Raw genomic sequence first — 21115 nt, 5'->3', positions numbered from 1 at the left:
AATTTGACAAAGTTACATGAAGATTGGGCATCAAATGTGACTTGTACAGTGTTCACAAGGTTTTCCTATTTTTACCTAATTACCTAGTTTTTGACCCAGCATGACCCAGTTTTAAACTCAGTCGAGGTATCAATGGGACAAATGTTGTGAACAATTTTCATGAAGATAGGACATAAAACGCACGCCGGATAAAAGGCAATCACATAACCTCACCATGAGCGCGTTCTGCTCAGGTGAGCTGAAATAGGAAATCTATGTATCCTCCTCTCTTACCAAGAGACAGCACAGAAATACTAGCACCATACATCCACATCTTAACTAATACTCTGATAAAGCACACATTTCACATCTTAAATGATATGACATCAGAGTTTTTGAAGATCGATAAATTCATGTCTTTACTGGATGTCCTGAATTGTCAGCACCTCAGTCCCCTTAATTTCAATATTTAAGTCAATCGTTCCATTGACTGTCAGGTGCTCTAAGTCACTGTCCATACCCTCAGGTAAAGCCTCCAACAACAGTTTGGACGACGCAGTTACAACTTCATCATCACTTAACAGAAGCTGTGCAATCTCTCCTTCAACGCTGACTCCAGCGAATGTAACTCTTCGTGTGTAATCAGGCTCATCTGCTGGCTGAAAAAGTTTTGTACATAAAATTATTACAAGTAAAGTAAGATTAAACACTGACACTTATTTGGCAGTACATCCGTCGAGCTGCACAATTGGCCAGTTTTCTTTACAATGATATTTAAAACAGCTGAAAACTACTCTTATATACTATGAACATTTTCTTATAAAACATGATTATCTTTGATGGGGTCAAACCCATAACGCTCTCTCAGTTAAATAAATGTCCAAAGATTTAACGTATTGTCTGGGCACTGTGTTTAAGATGCACATACACCAACACTTTAAACCGATTTAGTAACCTCTTACTATCATGCAGGGTTAAACTGTGGTTGCATTTCTGTGTTGACAGGCAACCTCTTTGCCACAATGGAAAGAAATAGGCCCAGGTGTGCAACAAAAACTAGAGCTTTGTCACAGACTTGACGTATACCCCCACATGCTGCATTGACACCGAATATTTTGCATGCTGTCTTCACAAAACAAGACTCAGGGCCCTCAATCCATTTTAGGGGAAGCGGGTTGCTAACCTCATGAGGGGGAATTTTCGCGGCGTTTCCATTTTAGGGGGATTTTTTTACTTACTATCTCATTATTACATGTGTACATGTTTGCACTATATTCATTTCTTTTTTCATTATTAAGTTTGTTTGACAAGATTCAATTGAAATAGAATTGAGATGTAATCATGAGACACATCTTAAAAAAACAAAACAAAAAAATGGGGAAAAAAGTATACTTTTTAGGTGGGGGACTGCGGTCGAAATTCGGCCGCAGACTAGATGGAGGGCCCTGCAAGAGAAGCTAATTTATGGCAATATTAAAGAATTAATATGCCCATTTATGGCCATTTTGACCTTTGAACTCTTGAATTCTTTCGCATGACATGCCCTCAAATGACTGTGAACACAAATAATATACCGTCATTTATAAATGTCACAGAGAATGACATATTTATGACCCAAACATGTTCATTTATGGACATGTTTTACCTTTAAACTCAAAGTGTAATATTGACTTTGGAGATATCGACGTAATTTTTTCCCATTACGCACTGTCAAATGATGGTGATCAAATGTACCAAATGATTTTAAGTCTCACAATAAATGACAAGGTTATGGCCCGGACAAGGTCATTTATGGGCATTTTTACCTTTGAACTCAAAGTGTGGCATTAACTTTGGAGATATCGACGTAATTCTTCTCATGGCACATCGTCAAATAATGAGAAACGAAAGTACCAAATGATTTTAAAGTCTCACAGTAAATGACAAGGTTATGGCCCGGACAAGATATATGTGCATTTTGATCTTTGACCTTAACAATATCGAAGTAATTCTTTCCCTTGATACACCGTTGCATGATGGTGAATAAATATGCCAAATCATTTTAAAATCTAACGATAAATGACACAGTTATGGTCCTAGTTAACTTTCGGTTTAAATTGCACTAAGTGACCCAGTTACCAATTTTTTGACCCTGCATGACCCGCATTCAAACTTGACCTAGACATCGTCTAAATAAAACGTCTGACCAAGTTTGGTGAAGATCAATTGAAATTTTCGGGACTGATTGACAAAGTGACTCCTATATAGCCCCCATCACCAATGGTAATGGGGGTATAATTATAATTTACCAAAAAAATGTTACGTATTACCTCCATGTTCGACCTACTAGTTCTTTTGCAAGGATGTTTCCCATCCTTGTTTCTCACATATTGGCCAGTGTGGAAGTCTTTTTGTGATTGTTCACGCCACAGGGACACCTCGGCACTCTCACGTCCGTCTCTAATCTCTATCTTTTTAACATTGACTGCCGATCCTTTAGCATCCACTGTTCTCACACCTTCTTCCTAAATATGAAAAATAAAACTGATATTTAACAATTTTCAAGTACATTATAAAACAAACATAAATATAATATAGATTCTAACTGTTTGACCTCAACCTACAGAATTTATTGAGAAACAATTTTGCCCACATCACACACTTTTAATGTAGCATAAAGCCCTGTTTTCCCTGAAAGCAGCAAATACGTACAAATTTCAATGATAAACTTAGCAATGCCATCGCACAAGCTGTTTTTAACACTAGACTGGCCAATATGCCCAGCTCTTAACCCTATTGTTTACATAATTACAGGCTTTCGTCTGCTGCAGTGTACCAGTTAACAATAAACAAAGTTTTAAGCATTTGTTGTCTGCTAAATTTAACTGGAGTTATCCACACAGACAGTCATGGGTTACGGGCCCTACCGTAGCTAAGGCATACTGATTTGCAAAATTTGCGTCTGCATTATTTGTGTTATGGCAAATGTTCGAGTTTGACGCAAATCAACAAAAATATAAACCAACAGACAGGGCAATAACAATATGATACTGGGGGACATAAAAATACTAGTGAAATAAGTTGTCTGTGGTGCTGCAGTCCGGGCTTTTAATCAGGATATTGGGAAGAGGCCCTAGCCTTTCAAATTGGGAATTTGAATATTTGATACACGATAACTACTCATTTTTGGAAGACCGTGTTTTTAAGTTTTTAAAATTGGGTCTTTTTTATTGTGAAGAAGTATTAAAAGTCACATTGTGGTACATTCTTAATCATATTAGAGCTTGTTGCTTTCAATTTGGGAGATGCCGAATATTTCTTATAAAAAAATCAATTGAGAAGTCGAATTTCAGCCCCTGTGATATAAGGGTGAAAAGCCCTGCTGCTTATCAGCTTAAAGATGTCCAAGTAGTATGGCTCAATGACATTTTAAAGGCCATCTTTTTATATCTGAGCATACCTTTTAGGGCTTAAATTCAGAACAAGTTTAAGTATGCTATAGTGCAAACAGAATACAGATCTACAAGAAAAGGTGTGATTGATAAATAGTCAGAATTTCTTTGTAAACATTCTTTTCTAGTGAAATCACATTAACTCATCTACATGTACAGTGGTGTAGAAATGTTGTCATTTTGCTGATTTATCTTAAAAAGTAGGCAGTTGATTTGATTTTTTTCTAAGTAAAAAAAAAGACAATGATCAAAAGTAGTTCGCAAGAATGCTCGAAAAGCCGGTCAATTTGTCCGCCTACTGGCTACTTTCTACACCCCTGTATGTATTATCTTTTTTGTGAATTGACCATTCAGTTGCCTGATAAAATAATACATATAAGCAAAGCATCAGCAGTATCTATGACAACCTTACTTTTGCTAATTAAAGCAAGCCATTTTTCTTATTACCGAAACTCATAAAAAGCGTGACTTTTGCATCAAACCTTTCAGAAAGTTTGATTTTAAAGCCCATAAAAGGAACTGACATTGTTGCCACACTTGGTCAACATTCCCTGAAAATTGAAGTCAGTTACGCAGTATACCCAGTGGTTGACCAACAGCAGCCCATCAACAAACTGCATGATGCCAATGGAAGATATTGAAGTACATTTTAAGCACCACTTATGACACTACAATATGTTTCTATATACCAGTAAAATGTTTTAGTTTAACGTAATTGTGTCGTCATAAGTGGTGCTGTATGCCAAGAAATAGAAATTGCTCTTTACCTTTTGATGTTTAAGTTATGTTAACGTATACGTGCTTCAAGTTCTACATAAAGTACACGTGTTTCAACATGGCTGTATAATTTATTCTTCAATATATCGAAGAAATTATCGATTTCAGTTTTTAGTCATAAGTATTGTATTTCAAACTGAAGTTATATAATAATTTTCTGAATTTATCAATCACTCCTAAAATTTAAAATAGTGAATTTATAGCAATACCTGCACTATCCGTCCGCAAACAGACACTCGCTGTTTCAGCAGCGACCTTATTGCCTGCTGAATTGGCAGCACATCAGCTTCGGGAGGGTTGATGAGAATTTGTCCCTGCTGGACATGTCTTCCAGGCTCTACCAACGCCTGTGTAATGAACACCTTAGTGGGCTTAGTAATTCTTAGGGTCTGTTCCCCATCCTGTGTCTTTCGAATAGAGTGTCTTACAGACAGAGGGGTGCCAGTTTGAAATTTCATGAATTTGGACTGGTAATAGATGGTGACCTTAATCACCTGCACGCCATCACTTGCTGCCACAGTCAAACTGTGTCTTTCTTCACCATTGCTAGCGATATATGTAGATGGCTGATTTCTGGCCACGATCAGTAAATTTAGGGCTCTCTCTAATTGCCCTGATGCCCGGTTTCTAAAAACTTCATCAATTAAAGCCATCTGAAAAGAATTTATGTAACTAATTGAACACACTATTTTGAGCTCATGTAATTTCCTGGTGTTAATATATTTAACCAGGGTTGGCACCAATCGACCGCCCCCGGTTTTAACCAGCGTTTTTTACCGGTTAAAACCGCCCCGGTCAATACTCCTAAGTGGTCATTACTGGTTGATTGAACGTTACCCCAAATTTTGATTAGTATTCCATGCTTAATTAAACAATATTGATAATATAAATTACACAGACATTTTGCTTATAATGACTTAAGCTTTTAATCGCCACTATTTTATACCTGTTCATGCAATGTGTAGGTCAATCTCTCAAAATTTTGTAAATTAGTCAAAGTTGGTTAATTTAATTTTTCTGATTGATTGCACTTTTTTTCAATTCTAATGAATGTTCAGATAATTCTGTGTACGAGTTGTTCCTCATGCGCCACCGTCCCCACAGTCTTCTTACCTATACAGGTTGGGGCACCAAAACTGATAATAGGGCCTTAAATGGCACCTTTTTTGACACGACCCTTACTTGTAATATATTCTTGCCTAGATATCTTTACATTCTATTTAAACAAAATAGTGAAATAATATTTTATTTTCCTTGATATAAAAAAAGAAGAAATGTTTATTAAAAGAAAAAAGTAATTGAAAAGAAGAGTCTAGAGTAGACCTTCAATTCGAAAACATTATTTGTTTGCAAAATCAAGATCTTTGAATCTTTAAATTCATTTAAGGACCAATTGAACTTTGAAATATGAAAGGAAAAAAAACTTTCGATACTTTGAAAGGAGACAAGTTAGAAGTAGCAATTAAATAAATATATATTTAAAGTATATAAGGCGTGACATGCTCGAGAAGTGGTTGTCAAAGCCTTCAAAATCACTAAAATCGAAGATCTTACGGGGGCAAAACGGGGGGCTTCGCCCCCCTGGACCCCCTAGCAGGGATTTGCCCAGCATCTACTAGCAAATCTTTCAATATTCCCCCCCCCCCCCAACCAGAAATCCTGGAACCGCCCCTGGTATCGGTCCCGTTAAAAGTAATTCGGTCCAGTTATGTTTTTACTCTTACTGGTTCGAATGTCCACTGCTCCAAAACGTTATTCGTGAAGACTGAAACACTTTCATAAATAAACGTTTAGCCAACCAGAAATGACATTAACTTCCGGACATTTACTTGCTCGCAAAATACCGATCTTCATTAATAATATTTCTGATTTTCCTATTGATATAGGATGGCTTGAAATATTGCTACACTTCTTGTTTCATTTGTGTGTACTTATTCGAAAAAAAAAGGCTTTTCTTTTTGATAGCCTTTAAGATTTCCATTCAGTCAACTGTTACTTTAACATTTTACTAAAGCAGAAACCTCCCGGTACTTTGTCGATAGACGTTCACCGCCGTCTCTCGTTGTTTTTGAGGAACGGTATATTCAACACATGTTCCATTATACCAAGTTAGTGTTCGTGTGAAAAGATATCGTGAAGGGACATTAAAATGGAATAGTTTGTGCCACACACAAATAAAAACGAGCATTGTGTATGTTGTTAAATCTATGTCACCTTACCACATCCACAGGAGTTAATCTCGTATTTGTAATATACTTATTTTATTAGCTTTCGAAAACAACTCGTGTGTAGTTGATTCGTTAAAAATTGTTCGAGTTACATGGTTTACAGTCAAGATTGTGTAGTTTTACGGTAAATAAAGTTGCACTCCTTGTTTCTATAAAAACATATATATAATTTAAAAAATACGGGATTCCCTCCTGTGACCACATCTGGCTTAGAAATGTTAGCTATTGCTATAAGGAAGACGAAATATTTTGCGAAATATTCGTTGATTTTAGTTTTTATGTTACCACTTGGGGCTGACGATGTATAAGCGTAGTCTCTTTCGCTACGACGTCGGGTATATGTTTTACGAAAACATTGTGTAAATACACTACTTAATCAGGCGAGTTTCATCTTTTCTGGTATTTATGAATTTAAGAACGGAACATCAAGTATTGGTAGGTACTTATTTTCAAAAACAAACTAATAACAAATGAGCGTAGTTGCAACCTTAACATTTATTTGAGCTAAAATTGAAATATTTTGATTTGAAGCAATGCAAAAGGTGGTTATTCTGTTAAAATAGCCAATTACGGTAACTTAAATTAAATAAAACTACATGTTAATTTGTTTCGGAGTACATTACACATTTTAAAAAATAAAACAGGTTACGAACATGTATTTTAATTATTCAAAAGGTTTGTTTGGACGGAAATTACAAGCCGCTTTATGTAAAGGTTTCGCACAGAGTATGTATTGGTTGTGCTACGAAGTACACATATAATGTATAGGTTACTCAACGAAGTTTCTGTATCATTTTTAATATAAAGAAGTGAAACTCCAGCTGCTGGAGCAGTATTGAATTTTCATTAAAAACAATTAGTTGGTCCTTTATTTAAGGCAAGTGACCGATTGCCCAAACAGTACAAAACATGTAATATGGAATTTTTACACCCATTATTGCTGCTTCTTCCTGTATTTGCGCGTTGATTATCTGAGATATTAACTCCATGATGCTATTTTCGCAAATCTTTTCTATAAAGAAGGAATGTAGTTGACAATTGTTAATAGTTTTATTTGATCGTTCGTCAAAAAGTTGTAACTCGGTTACTCTTGTATCTTCAATGCAATTGAGTAATTAAATAGTAATTTAATTGAATGCGTTTTAATTCCCTTTTATTATTGTTTAATTTGAGTTACAATGCTATGACGTTAAATTTTATTTACACTTAAATGTATTATGAATATTGCTGGGCCAAGTGTGAGGTTGAGCGCTCTATAACCAGGTTTAAACCCCCAATGCTTTGCATTGACCGTTCCAAGGCGGTGACCCCAGCTTTATTCATATTTTGTGTTTATGTTGGTTTGTATTGTGCTCAAGACATATCACATGCAGTTTGCTGTTTTTGCAGACTGTCATTTCCCAGTGCAAAATATGCTGAGCTTCATTGTACGCATTAACATCCAAACGAAAAGGTTTCCTTTACGTGGGAGATGCCTTGTGACACTACACCAGGTGTACAATACAGAAATTGCACATTATGGTAGGCGACATAAAAAAAGTATGCTGAAAATATTACATTCAATCCGGTTTCTGGCAAATTGATAATTCCGACAAAATCGACAGTGACAGAAAGTCCTGTGCGAAAGATATCACGAATAAACACACCAACAAAATATGTCCATTGTCAGATTATTTATTATTATTTATAAATTATTATCATTATCTCGAAGTTGTACGGACATACAAAATAGTTGGAGATATCTGGAGTTTGAAATAAACATTCGACGAAACCCGCAGACGAACCAGAAAAAGGCAAACCGAAAGTAAAGCCAAAGTCTAACTGTTGCCAGTAGAGCCCCGGTCCATACCGGTTTGCTACCGCAGGTTGACAGGCGAGAACCGGGATGATTCTTATTTTTTTTTTTTAACTCGGCACACTATTTCCCGATGCCCCCCCCCCCCCGGTTTAGCCGGTAAACAGCCCGGCAGAGTCCCGGTCAACCCCGGACTGGTTTATCCCCATGAAGCCCCGACAGAGCTTTGGTTGTCGCCGGAAATGCCCCGGTTGAGACCCGGTTAAAGTCGGCAGCGTACCGGAAGAGCCCCGGTATACCGTCACTACGCCGGCACTCAACGTGGCAATACCGGCATCAGACCCCGGCAGAGATTCGGCAACGCCCGGTTTAACCGGAGACAACCGGGGCTCCATCGGGAAAGTGTTAAAATGTTAAATACCTCCGGTATGAACCTGGAGTCACCGGTAAGGACCGGCAACGAATGCCTTGGCACGGGAACAACTGGGAAAAACCGGGACGGCACCGCCCGAGCGCCGGTTAACTTATTTACCAAAGCTATACCGGTACTCTGTCGGCATTCACCAGGCTCGCCGTAGCTCTGCCGGGGTCTGTTTGGGCCCCGGTGGAGCTACGTTGCCGTCCCGGTTATTCCAGGTGCAGTCCCGGTTGTTCCCGGTGCAGTCCCGGTTGTTACCAGTGCCACGCCGGTCGTTCCTGGTTACTCCCGGTTCATCCCGGAGGTATAAAACATTTAAATACTTTCCCGGTGGAGCCCAAGTCGTCCATAGTTCATCCCGGTGGAGCACCGGTTCATCCCGGTAGGGCCCCGGTTCATCCCGGTAGATGCCTGATCACGCACCGGGGCTCCGCCGGCATCATAGTGAGACTGGGCCTTAACCGCATATTAACAAGAGGCAAATTAACCGGCCGTCATGTACGCAGTAAACAATAACCTGTGGCAGAAACTTACTGCCGCACCTTCACAACAATAAATTGATTAAGCAAGTGCGGCTTTGTGCCATTGGGGTCCTACTTTCCACACCTTACGGCTGTTACAGGTGTTGATTTTACAGGTAAACTCATGTATACTAACATGAAATTCATCTCACAATTAGTTGGCGATAACATATTTTAAAGAAAATCGCTTTGATATATATACAATGTAACAATCAAAATCCGTATGAGATAAAGAAGGATCGAAGGTGTGACATGGGATTTACTTTGACTTAAGCAGTGTGTTGTAGTGTAGCCGGTGTAATTTATACACTCAAGGCGTATGCTGCTACATGTTTATTATGTTATGTCTAAGCTACAAGTGTTTCAACAAACTGTATAGCATTTTCATATTTAAAGATAACTCTTACGGATAATAGTTAAGTATAAAACAGTGATGTCCCTTTAACTATTAATTGGATTATGGAACATCTCCCTTCTTTTCAAACAAATGTTTTCTTGGGAAAATATTTAATCTGTATGTGTATTTCAATGATGTTCATATAACCAAATATTGTGTCCAGCTATATCTGTTTCACAGACACGTTAATGGGTGAAGCACTGATAAATTATCACACACTGCTGGTTACTGTTAACACCCTGATAACACTGCTCAAGTTCTCTCTAAAATGACACAGAGCGTGGTGTTGTTCTAGTCTCATCTTAACCATTTTTGATAAATCCAATTAACACTGTAGAAATATAATCCAAAATGTAACTTTCTCACGGGAAAAGAAATACCTTGAAACTTGACAAATAACAGTTAATTTACCTAATTTCTTAACTCTGAACACTTTGATACCATCACAAAAATAATTGCAGCATGAGAATATTATGGCTTGCGTATATACAATACAAATTCTAGTATATTATGATTATAACATGCACATACAATATTAAACATACACATTATAAAATCAAATTACAGTTATTTCCATAGCTATTTTCTGAGGTGGCTTGACTGTTCTGCCCGATCTAATGACATATTGTTTCTCTGCCTGTATTCGGCTTCTACTATCTGTTAGAAAGCTTTCGTCATTAAATGCTACTACGCATAATTAATTGCTAAACAACCTACATGTCCGGGAGACCTCGATCTAAATAAAGTACCAATTCCGAGACGAATTGAATTGTCGTCATGGGCGTTCCCTCAATCTTTTGCAGTATGATGGATATTAAATTATATTCTACTGTTTTCACTCTAACTAGCAAGATGTCGGAGTTTATGTTGGTTTACTATAGACATATAAGTAATTGTTGAGAATATATTACCCTTAAATATACGTGTTGACTTCAAACTATACGCTTCGGCATGTTCCGTGCGCTACGAACATCGCCGAAACGTTGCTCGGTTATGACCGTAAATTCTTATTCTACAGAGCTCCGTACACGTCCGGAGTGATTCATAGGGTATATAAACCCAGACTTTTCCGGAGCATTGGCCAATCTTTCCTAACACTTTTCCGACGAAACCTCTTTTGTAATTTAAATATAAACCACTCCGGATGGCAGAAAGTGAGGTATATAACATAGTAAACATTCCCGTATTTTCAGAACAGTTTCACCCGGAGCTGCTCCGTATATGTTATAATAAATTACCAGTTACTTTCCTGACAACAATAATAATAAACAGCGGCCATGTTTGTCAATTGTTATGATGGGTACGGAGCTCAGAGACAGTTATGCCTCGATATGACAATGTTATAATTCATCAATGTACCAGATTTTGCATGTGTATAGCCTATGTACTGTGATGTAATTACCAATGCCATTATATGAATGCCATGCGAACCCAATAGAAAAATAAATCAATGTCTTAACCGGAACTCGGACTTCGTCATCCTTCCATACAAATATTAAATATCGTTGTTGTGCAACAACGGACCTGCGTGCATATGCCTGGAACCTTGTCCCGTTACCGTACCACCACGGCAGGGGTGGCCGGCGGCGGAACATATCATTTGGTACCGATGCTTGTTTTTGTTGTTGTTGCTGCTGTTGATTGTCATTATTTGGGATATTTTTGGGTTTGTCACTGATATGTAGTGATTGTGGATCGAAAATATGTAATGGTTTTTCATTTGTCTTAAAAAATGGCCACGATTTCGTCTATAAACACCACCATCTTCAGTTTCAACAATATATGACCTGTCATGAATTTGTTTTCTTACGATAGCAGGTTTCCAACGTTTAGCTTGTTGGATTCTGACAGTTTCTCCCTGTGATAAATGTTTAAGTGATTTTGCGTGTTTGTCGTATCTTGCTTTTGGAATATTTTGTGATTTTGACATCCTATCTATGATCTGATTGTGATTTTGTACTTTTGGCTCCAAATGTGTTTGTGTAACTGGTTATATGGATCTTGTTACCCTACTCATGAGTAATTGAACAGGTGACTGTCCACAAGCAAGTGGAGAGTTTCTGTACTCGAGAATTGCAAGATAAGGATCTCGATTTGCTTGTAAAGATTTTGTGAAAATCTTCTTGATTGTCTGAATACATGTCTCAGCAACAGTGTTGCCCTGGAAGTGTAATGGAGATAATGTGACATCTTCAAAATCCCAATCTTTACGAAATTTGTCAAATTCCTGGCTAGTATATTGACTTGCATTGTCACTTATCACTTTTAAAGGAATACCATGTGTGGCAAGATGACCCTTTAGTTTGTGTATCACTGTCTCACTTCTCATATTGTTCAGCAAACTACATTCAAAATATCTGCTGTATAGATCGACTATTACAACATAGTTGCAATCATTCCAGTGAAATATGTCAGTAGCCACAACCTGCCATGGTCCTTCAGGAATTTGATATGGAATAATAGGTTCCCTTGTGTTACTGTTTCGGTGCTCTAGACAAATAGGACAATTGAGAACGTTGTCTTTAATGTCTTTTGTCATATTGGGCCAAAACATAACACTTCGTGCTTGTTGTGTGCATTTTTCAACTCCTAGGTGTGAGTCATGTATTTTGTCCAATATCAACTGTCTGAATTACGTCGGAATAATAACATTGCTTCCCTTGAGCAATAAACCATCAATGAATGCCAATTCATCTCTAAAATTCCAATATGGTAGCAAAATTTTTGAACATTCCTGTCGTTTTTCAGGCCAACCACTTAGAATGGTTTGTTTTAGTGACTGCATTTCAGAGTCAGATTCAATTTTGCTTTTAATCAGTTGGGTTTTCTGATCACTCATAGCCATTTTTTTCATAATCATATGCACATATAAGTTCATGTCTTGACAAACGTACGTCTGTTCGTCCGGCAAGAAATTGTGACTATATACTCCAATATATGCACTATTTCATAGTCATATTTGGTCAATTGTAATTGCATTTTCTGTTATCTTGGCGGAGCTACTAGCAAACTTTTACGTGTTATGCTAACAAGTGGTTTATGGTCACTTTGGACTACTACGTGTCATCCGTACATGTTATTTGATGAAACTTTGTCATGCCAAATAATACAGCATACAGCTCTTTTATGATTTGCGCATAATTTCGTTCTGTCTCCGCAAATGCTTTCGAGGCAAAGCAAACGGGTTTGTCGTTTTGAAGTAAAACGCAACCAAGTCCATTTTGTGATGCATCATCTTGCAACACAACATCAACTTTTGGATCAAAATACGAGAGTATTTGTCCTGAGTTTTGAGTGATACCCGTTTTATTTTGTTTAAGGCAGTTTCATGCTCCGGGTCCCACCGGAAGATACTTTCCTTTTTCAACAATTGTCTCAGTGGACTAGTCATTTCAGCAAGATTTGGTGCAAATCTTTGTAATTAGTTTACCATTCCAAGTATTGTCTCAAGTTCAGACTTTGACTGTAGAGATGGCATTTCCTGAATTGCCCTTACTGTTGAAGGATCAATTTTCAGTCCATTTTCTGTCAGTACATGTCCAAAGAATGGAATTTCTGTCTGTCCGACTTCAGTTTTTTCGTCATTGAGCTTTAGACCAATCTGTCGACACCTGTCCATCGAAAGTTCGAGATTCTTGTCATGTTCTAGCATGTAACGTCCAAAACAAACAATATCATCTACAATGACCTTGATGCCCTGTAGACCTTCAAGGCATTTGTCCATTTTCCGAACAAAAATGTCCTGTGCGCAGGGTATCCCATATGGTAGTCTTAGATACCTATATCCCCCAAATGGGGTGTTGAACACTGTCAAGAAAGATGACTTTTTGTTCAATTTGACATATCAGTAGCCTGTACGTGCATTAAATTTTGAAAACACTTTAGCGCCAGTCAGGTCAGGCAAATGTCGTCAATTGATCTTGATGGATAGTGCGGTCTCATAATAGCGTCATTGGTGTCTTTTGGGTCAATACACACCCGCAAAGAACCACTGGGCTTTTCAACAGTGACCATACTGTTGACTCATTCGGACGGTTCAATAACTTTGGTTTTTACACCATCCTTAACCATTCTGTTTATCTTTTTTTTGAGTCTGTCTTTGATTGTTACAGGAACACGTCTAATTGGGTGAATAACTGGAACAGCATTGGGTTTTATGCAAATGTCAGATTCCCCTGGAAGAGTTCCTATTCCAGTAAATACATCAGAATATTTAGATATTCTTTGTGCTTTGTGTAAAACTGTTTAGGTTCAATTTCTGACACAAATTTGATAAGATTTATAGACATGCAAGTGTCTAAATATGGGACTGGAGGGGCTGTCTAAAACGTAAAAGTCCTGGTATGACTGTTTACCGTCGTAGCAACACTGGGGACGAATTATTCCATGAACCTTCAATGATGTTCCATTGTAAGCTGATAGTTTGATGTTAGTGTTTTTGAGTGGACCTTTAATCCCTTACGCTGCAAATTTATGTAATGGAATGATATTGATCTGTGCAACGGAATCAATTTTGACATTATTTTTGTTTTTTGTTGACAAAATAGATGAATAGATATATTCGCGGGAATTAATGGTGGCCACAAATAAATAAACACGAGCATTTTGTATCTACAAAAATCTATGTAATCATATCACATCTATCGTTGAAATTGTTGATATTGCTATAAGAAACACTGATTGTTAAGGTGTTAATTTTATTTTACGAAATACTTAACGAAATTTTCGTTGATTTTGAGCGTTATAAAGACTTTAATTGCATTTGTTTAAAGTGAAACTTGACTTCGGTTTGATAAATCAACGGTATATTTAATGTTAAACGCATAAACCAGACACATGTTGAATCATACTTTGATGTAACAGATCTATGCAATGTCATTGTGCTGAAACTCAGAGTTTTGCTATTAGAAAAGCATAATCTGACCTGTTTTAAACACAAATTTCCACTAATCCGCTCTTCGATGTCATGTGTATATACACAATGTTTTCGTAGTAAAACATATACCCGACGTCGTAGCGAAACGGACTACGCTTATACCTCGTCAGCCCCCAGTGGTTACTTAGTAGTCAAATACATGAAACAATCAACATTTAAAACAGTGCATTGATCAAGAGTTAAAAGAACAATCTTTAAAGGTAGGTATTTACGGTAGCTTCTTTCTATATACTCTTAATGATTCTCATTGATTGAGTGACACTCATTACAACGTCTGCCAGAAAATGATTTTTTTCTTTTTCATAAAATTTTATTCAATCATACACTGGGGTGTAGAGTGCCCAAGGTACCCGCTAAAAGAACCTTAATTTGTAATAACAAATATTGGTGACTTAGTATGTTTTCTTGATTAAAACATGAAAAGTAATTATATTATTAAAATAAAAACAGTCTTTGTACTTCTGCACGTTTAAGTTCTATACACTCTTTATTCACGTCTGCACGTTTGAATAGTAATTACATGTAAAAGCGATAGATAAACTAAGCAAAATGAAAGTTTGAACAACGAAAAAGTCATCTTCCTAAATTAAAGTGGTTCTTAATTAGTAGTTAGTATTGAGTTTATATTTGTACTTAGTAAAATAGTATTGTATTCACACTTCCTTATTAATTGTAATGAATAACAAAAGAAATAAAAAACAGATAAGGTTATATATTTTAATAAAAAACTGTAATTAAATAAAAGGAGGTTCCCAGCGAACCACCTCAGGTCATGCACGGGCACTTACCGCGATGGTCCGCCAGGAACATGATAAAGAGTCTACAGCTGCCCTGGATGATGGAGTTGAGGCACGTGACAACCTTTGGTACCACTACTCAACCCCACCATCCAGTTAAGCCTGAACAAGTGTGAAAAGGTATTTTATATAATATTACATATGTTTTTGAATGGAAACTCAATACACAAGAAAGGTTAGTACAATGTTCCTATGACATAGGAAACATTGATGATTACAGTGATAATACATATATATATAAACATCAATACATACAAAAACACATCATACAATTGACACACACACAAAAACACCACAAAACACTGTATCACTTTGATGTTCTCTCTCTGACCCAGGATGACAACCCGAGCAACGGCTCTCTACGTCCTCGCTGCTGTCATCCTGAAATCAGAGAGAAAACACAAACAGCAGAGAGCAAATATATTACATTAAAAAGTTGCATAAAAAGTTGATGAGTCAAGTTCTTTGTGAAATATAATTATATCAATTTTTCAGCGTTGCGCATGCCGCCCCAATATAAATAAAAAGAGTCGTTTGGTAAACGTTTAAAATCTAAGGCTATTCCTAACTTAATTCTATCTAAAATTTGAAAATGATTTTTGCTATGGATTATTTAAATTAGCGGATTAGTATGCATGTGTATAATTTCTTGATATAAATATATATCACTATGTACATCTTTGAATGATCTACGACATAGACCTAACGACCTGAAAATTAAATAGGGGTCAACTGCCATCAATGATCAATGTACCTATGAAGTTTCATGATCCTAGGCGTAAGCATTCTTGAGTTATCATCCGGAAACCATTTTACTAGTATATTACAAAAGATATAAAACTTGAACCAAGGTTAAAGTTTTTGGACACACACATACAATGAATGAACGAGTCACTGTGACCTTGACCTAGTGACCTGAAAATTAAATATGGGTCATTTGCCAGTGATGATCGATGTACCTATGAAGGTTCATGATCCTAGGCCTAAGCATTATTGAGTTATCGTCCGACAACCAGTTTACTATTACGAGTCACTGTGACCTTGACCTTTGACCTAGTGACCTGAAAATCAATTAGGGTCATCTGCCAGTCAAGATTAATGTACCTATGTAGTTTCATGATCCTAGGCGTATGCATTCTTGAGTTATCATCTGGAAACCATTTTACTGTTTCGAGTCACTGTGACCTTGAACGTTGACCTAGTGACCTGAAAATCAATAGGGGTCATCTGCCGGTAATGATCTATAAACCTATGAAGTTTCATAATCCTAGGCGTAAGCATTTTTGAGTTATCATCCGGAAACCATTTTAGATATTGCAAAAATGTAAACAATGTTACAGTTTTGGACAAACACAAGTAATGAATCACTGTGACCTTTGACCTAGTGACCTGAAAATCAATATGGGTCATCTGCAAGTCATATTCAATGTACCTATGAAGATTCATGATCCAAGGCGTAAGCATTCTTGATTTATCATCCAGAAACCATTTTACTGTTTCGAGTCACTGTGACCGTGATCTAGTGACCTGAAAATCAAAAGGGGTCATTTGCCAGTCATGATCAATGTACCTATGAACTTTCATGATACTAGGCGTAAGCATTGTGTTATCATCCGGAAACCATTTTACTATTTCCAGTCACTTTGACCTAGTGACCTGAAAATCAATTGGGGTCATCTGCCAGTCATGATCAATGTACCCATGACGGTTCATGATCCTAGGCCTAAGCATTCTTGAGTTATCATCCGGAAACCATTTTACTATTTTGAGTCACTGTGACCTTGACCTTAGACCTAGTGACCTGAAAATCAATAAGGTTCATCTGCCACTCATGATCAATGTACTTATGAAGTTTCATAATCCTAGGCCAACGCGCTCTTGAGTAATTATCCGGAAACCATCTGGTGGACGGACCGATGGACGGACCGACATAAGCAAAACAATATACCCCCTCTTCTTCGAACGGGGGCATAATAAGTCCAAAAAATCGCACAAGTCACCATTTGAAGAGAAATGCCAGATACAAAAGAATCTGTCAAGCACTTTCCTCACAATAGATTTACATTCAACTGTTGTTCGTAATCAGCTGCGGACCACTATTTAACCTCTTCTTGACACTATATCAGAAGCAAGAGCCTTTGATTCACTTGCTTCATAGTGAATCCACGGACCTCCGTAAGAAAGTGATGAAAAGGTTTGTATAGGAGGATCTTGTTCAGAATTCCTCTGTTAAGAAGTTGATGGATATGGACATGGACAAAAAAGATAACCCCTTACCATTGAAAAGATATTGAAACAGGTGAAAGCAAGACAGTGTTTAGTGAAGAAAAGCGTTAGGTTAGGTGAAGAAAAGCGTTAGCCGCTCTTGAGGGACATGCAAAATTTCTACACAGTAACAGCTGATTACTTAAGAAAAAAACTTCCATTGACACAGAATGTAGTGAAGTATGCTCAATGTCTCCATCCAAAAGTAAGAGATCAAAACACAGCTATGAGATATGTCCGAAGTCAAGCTGAAGAGATGCCAGGCATTACACCTAACACAGTTACAATGATATGTGATGAGTGGAAAGTGTGCCGGGGGGAAGAAATTGAAAACAGGGTCATGTATGATAATGATGATAAATTGAAGAGAGTTGATTACTTTTAGATTAAAGTATTGAGCTGAAAATCTGCAAGTGGCAACCAACAGTTTCCTACACTGCAAAAACTGGTAAATTTATCTCTACCCAGTGGGCACCCAAACGTTGCTGCAACATTGTATTTAGGTTGCATTCAAACGTTGCATTTTTGTTGTCACAATGGTGTATATGAAAGTTTTCCTGACGTTTTTTTCCAAACGTTGCTGCCCACCAACTCCCGATCGCTAGGCGGACACCTCGTCTACTACACCACTGCGATATTTGAAAGTTTCAGCCAATTTTGTTGACTATTTATTTTGGGTTGAAACTTTGAAAGAAGATTCTACCATTTTAATGCATAACACAAATTTAACAATATATTTTATCCAGCGATTTTGAGTTAAAGTTCATCTTAAGCATCTTTAAGTTTAAGCCACTGATCTATAAAATTTAAGAAATTGAATTTCTAAAATTTCCAAAAAACCTTATTTTCATTGATGCTATGCAGGAACTGTATTACTATTAGGGATGAAAACATTATTCGAATATTCGATTGAATGGTCAGTATTCGAATAACAGAATTGATATTCGCATATTCGCTCTTGTTTTTCATTTTTTTTCAAACGTAATTGCCCTATTATTTAATGACCTGCGAGCCGCTTACTAATTGGCACCCAAAATCATTTGGGATTAACATGTTTGATGTGACGTTCTTCGTGTCTAACTGATAACGCGGCCCGTATCAGCCTTGATTGCGCAATGCAATATACACAATCTGAGAAAGGCCCCGAACTGTTGTTTGTCAATGGGGTGCCAATTAACAGCTTCAATTGACTGGCGAATAATAATTAAGTATCTGTGATCACAGTATGAACAGCCATTAAAGTAACATTACTATTCAAAACCTACGAAAATTTCGGTCAATATTTCGTAAAATAAAGCTTAACAATTAAAAATCATTGTTCCTTATGGCAATTGCTGAAATTTCAACGCCAGATGTGGTGTGGTAAAATAGATGTTGGCTGATACAAAATGCTTGTTTCATTATGGTTTTAACATGGTACAAATAAATAAAAACGAGCATTTTGTATCTACGAAAAACATTTTATCATACAACATCTAGCGTTGAAATTGTGGCTATTGCTAGAAGGAAAACTGATTGTTAAGTTGTAAACTTTATTTTACGAAATACTTTACGAAATTTTCGTTGATTTTGAGCGGTATAGAGATTTTAAAATGTGTGAATTACTCGAATTGCGCAATGCAATATACACAGTCTAAGAAAGGGCCCGAACAAAAATAAAATTCTGTGACATGATGTTTTTCATTATATTTGAACTATAATATTTGGTGTACTTTGCATGCCTTATTGATATGTTTCTTTATATTAACGTACATGCTATCGTTACTTTAAAATTTCAAGTAAAAATAAAATTCTATGACATGACGTTTTTCCTTCTATTTGTGCCCGATTACAGTATCGGTCATAGTATTAGCCGACAGCGATACAATTATTTGATCGCAATGTTAATAAACAGTCTCGTATTAAGCAAACCGATATAACTTACAAAACAATGAAAGGTACCACAGAAACAGTTTCACTTTTTTTCTGATGTATTTCGCCTAAATAGGCTTTTTCAAAATTTGTTTTTACAATAAAGCTACATTTTTTTCTATTTCTAAACACAACAATTGTATACTCAATTGTATTCCTGTGTCAATTTATATTTAATATCCCTACTGGATACGAAACTCGGTAATACAAGTTAAATCAATCCGGCCGTTATATGCGAGTATTCGAATATTCGATTGAATGGATTTGCGAATATTCGAATACCGATATAGGTATTCGATGCCATCCCTAATTATTATAAAGTACCATTCCTTTCATTATCCCCTCTATAGCCACCAAGTACTGGTTCTTTCTAGGAAACGGACTCGACAGTGTGCATATCTGACGATAATACTCGAAAGAGCGGTTGGCAGTAATTAGTTTTTTTAACTTTTATATTATAAAAAAAAAGAATTTTAAAATACTGCGTTGAATGCAACCTTAAAACAACGTTGCAGCAACGTTTGGAAAAAAAAACGTCGGGAAAACTTTCATATACACCATTGTGACAACCAAACTGCAACGTTTGAATGCAACCTAAATACAACGTTGCAATACTGCGTTTAAATGCAACCTAAATACAACGTTGAAGAAACGTTTGGAAAAAAACGTCGAAAAAACTTTGATATACACCATTGTGACAACCAAACTGCAATGTTTGAATGCAACTTAAAAACAACGTTGCAACAACGTTTGGGTGCCCACTGGGAAGTGTACAAAATTCCATAGAAGCAACGTTGTTGCAACATACTTCTCAAACGTTCGACCGACGTTCCGCGTGCAACGTTGAAGAAACGTCCTTTCAACGTTATGATGAAACGTTCTGGTATTGTTTTGTATGCAACGTTATGGCAACGTTCGGTAATGGTTGCCGACGTTGCGACCTAAATATAACGTGTAAGCAACGTTCGTTAAACGTTTGATGCCCACTGGGTGTGTCTAACCCATAGGAATGCTGATGTGGAACGTAGCCTGTCCATCAATAAGAAGATCCTGACTTCAGAACGCACCCATTTTTCTGAGCAGTCATTGAATGCATTGAGACTTACAATAGATGCTGTGGAACAATATGATGGAAATGTAACTTCTGTTCCAATAACCAAAACAATGATGAAGTATGTGACTGACTCACATCAGAAATACTTCAAAAGACTTAAAGATGAGAATCAGGAGTCCAATCTGCCTAAAAATGTACAGCTTGTACAGAACAGGCAACGAGAAATGGAATCAGAGGCTATCAAGAAAAACAAAGACAGGAAAAGAAAAATATCTGAAATGGAAAAGGAAGTTGAGAAGAATGAGGTAGGCCTACAGGAAGATATGCATGCAGCAATCAGCCTGTTCAGGGAGGCTAATGACAGGCTAGCAGCTGCAATCAAAAAGAAAGACTTCACGGAGATAGATATTGCCCATGCATTACTTGATGTTGCCAGGACCAAAAAAGATAAAGCCACAAATGCCTTGGAGACATGTAGAAGCCAGAGAAATAAGATTGAAAGCAAAAAGAGCAAAGTAATTGCAAGCTATTCTCAAAAAGAGAAAAGCAGTATCTCAGGCAAATAATATGGTTCATGTAGATATTGTAGGCCTATAACTGAGTATG

At 37.0% G+C, this 21115-nt stretch overlaps 1 protein-coding gene across 1 annotated transcript; it reads right to left on the bottom strand.

Moving 5' to 3' along the window:
* Nucleotides 1-398: 398 nt before the first annotated feature.
* On the bottom strand, nucleotides 399-8605 carry LOC127870133 (uncharacterized). Its single transcript, XM_052412789.1, has 4 exons — nucleotides 8510-8605; nucleotides 4397-4840; nucleotides 2289-2483; nucleotides 399-638 (listed from the first exon to the last, which is right to left on the bottom strand). The coding sequence occupies exons 1-4, from the start codon at nucleotides 8603-8605 to the stop codon at nucleotides 399-401; spliced, it is 975 nt and encodes a 324-aa protein (XP_052268749.1).
* Between the last annotated feature and the right edge of the window lie 12510 nt (nucleotides 8606-21115).

This window comes from Dreissena polymorpha, chromosome 2 (assembly GCF_020536995.1).
Source record: "Dreissena polymorpha isolate Duluth1 chromosome 2, UMN_Dpol_1.0, whole genome shotgun sequence".
Classification (NCBI taxonomy): Eukaryota; Metazoa; Mollusca; class Bivalvia; order Myida; family Dreissenidae; genus Dreissena; species Dreissena polymorpha.
The sequence above is the reverse complement of the archived record's forward strand: the minus strand, read 5'-3'. Positions and strand labels throughout refer to the sequence as shown.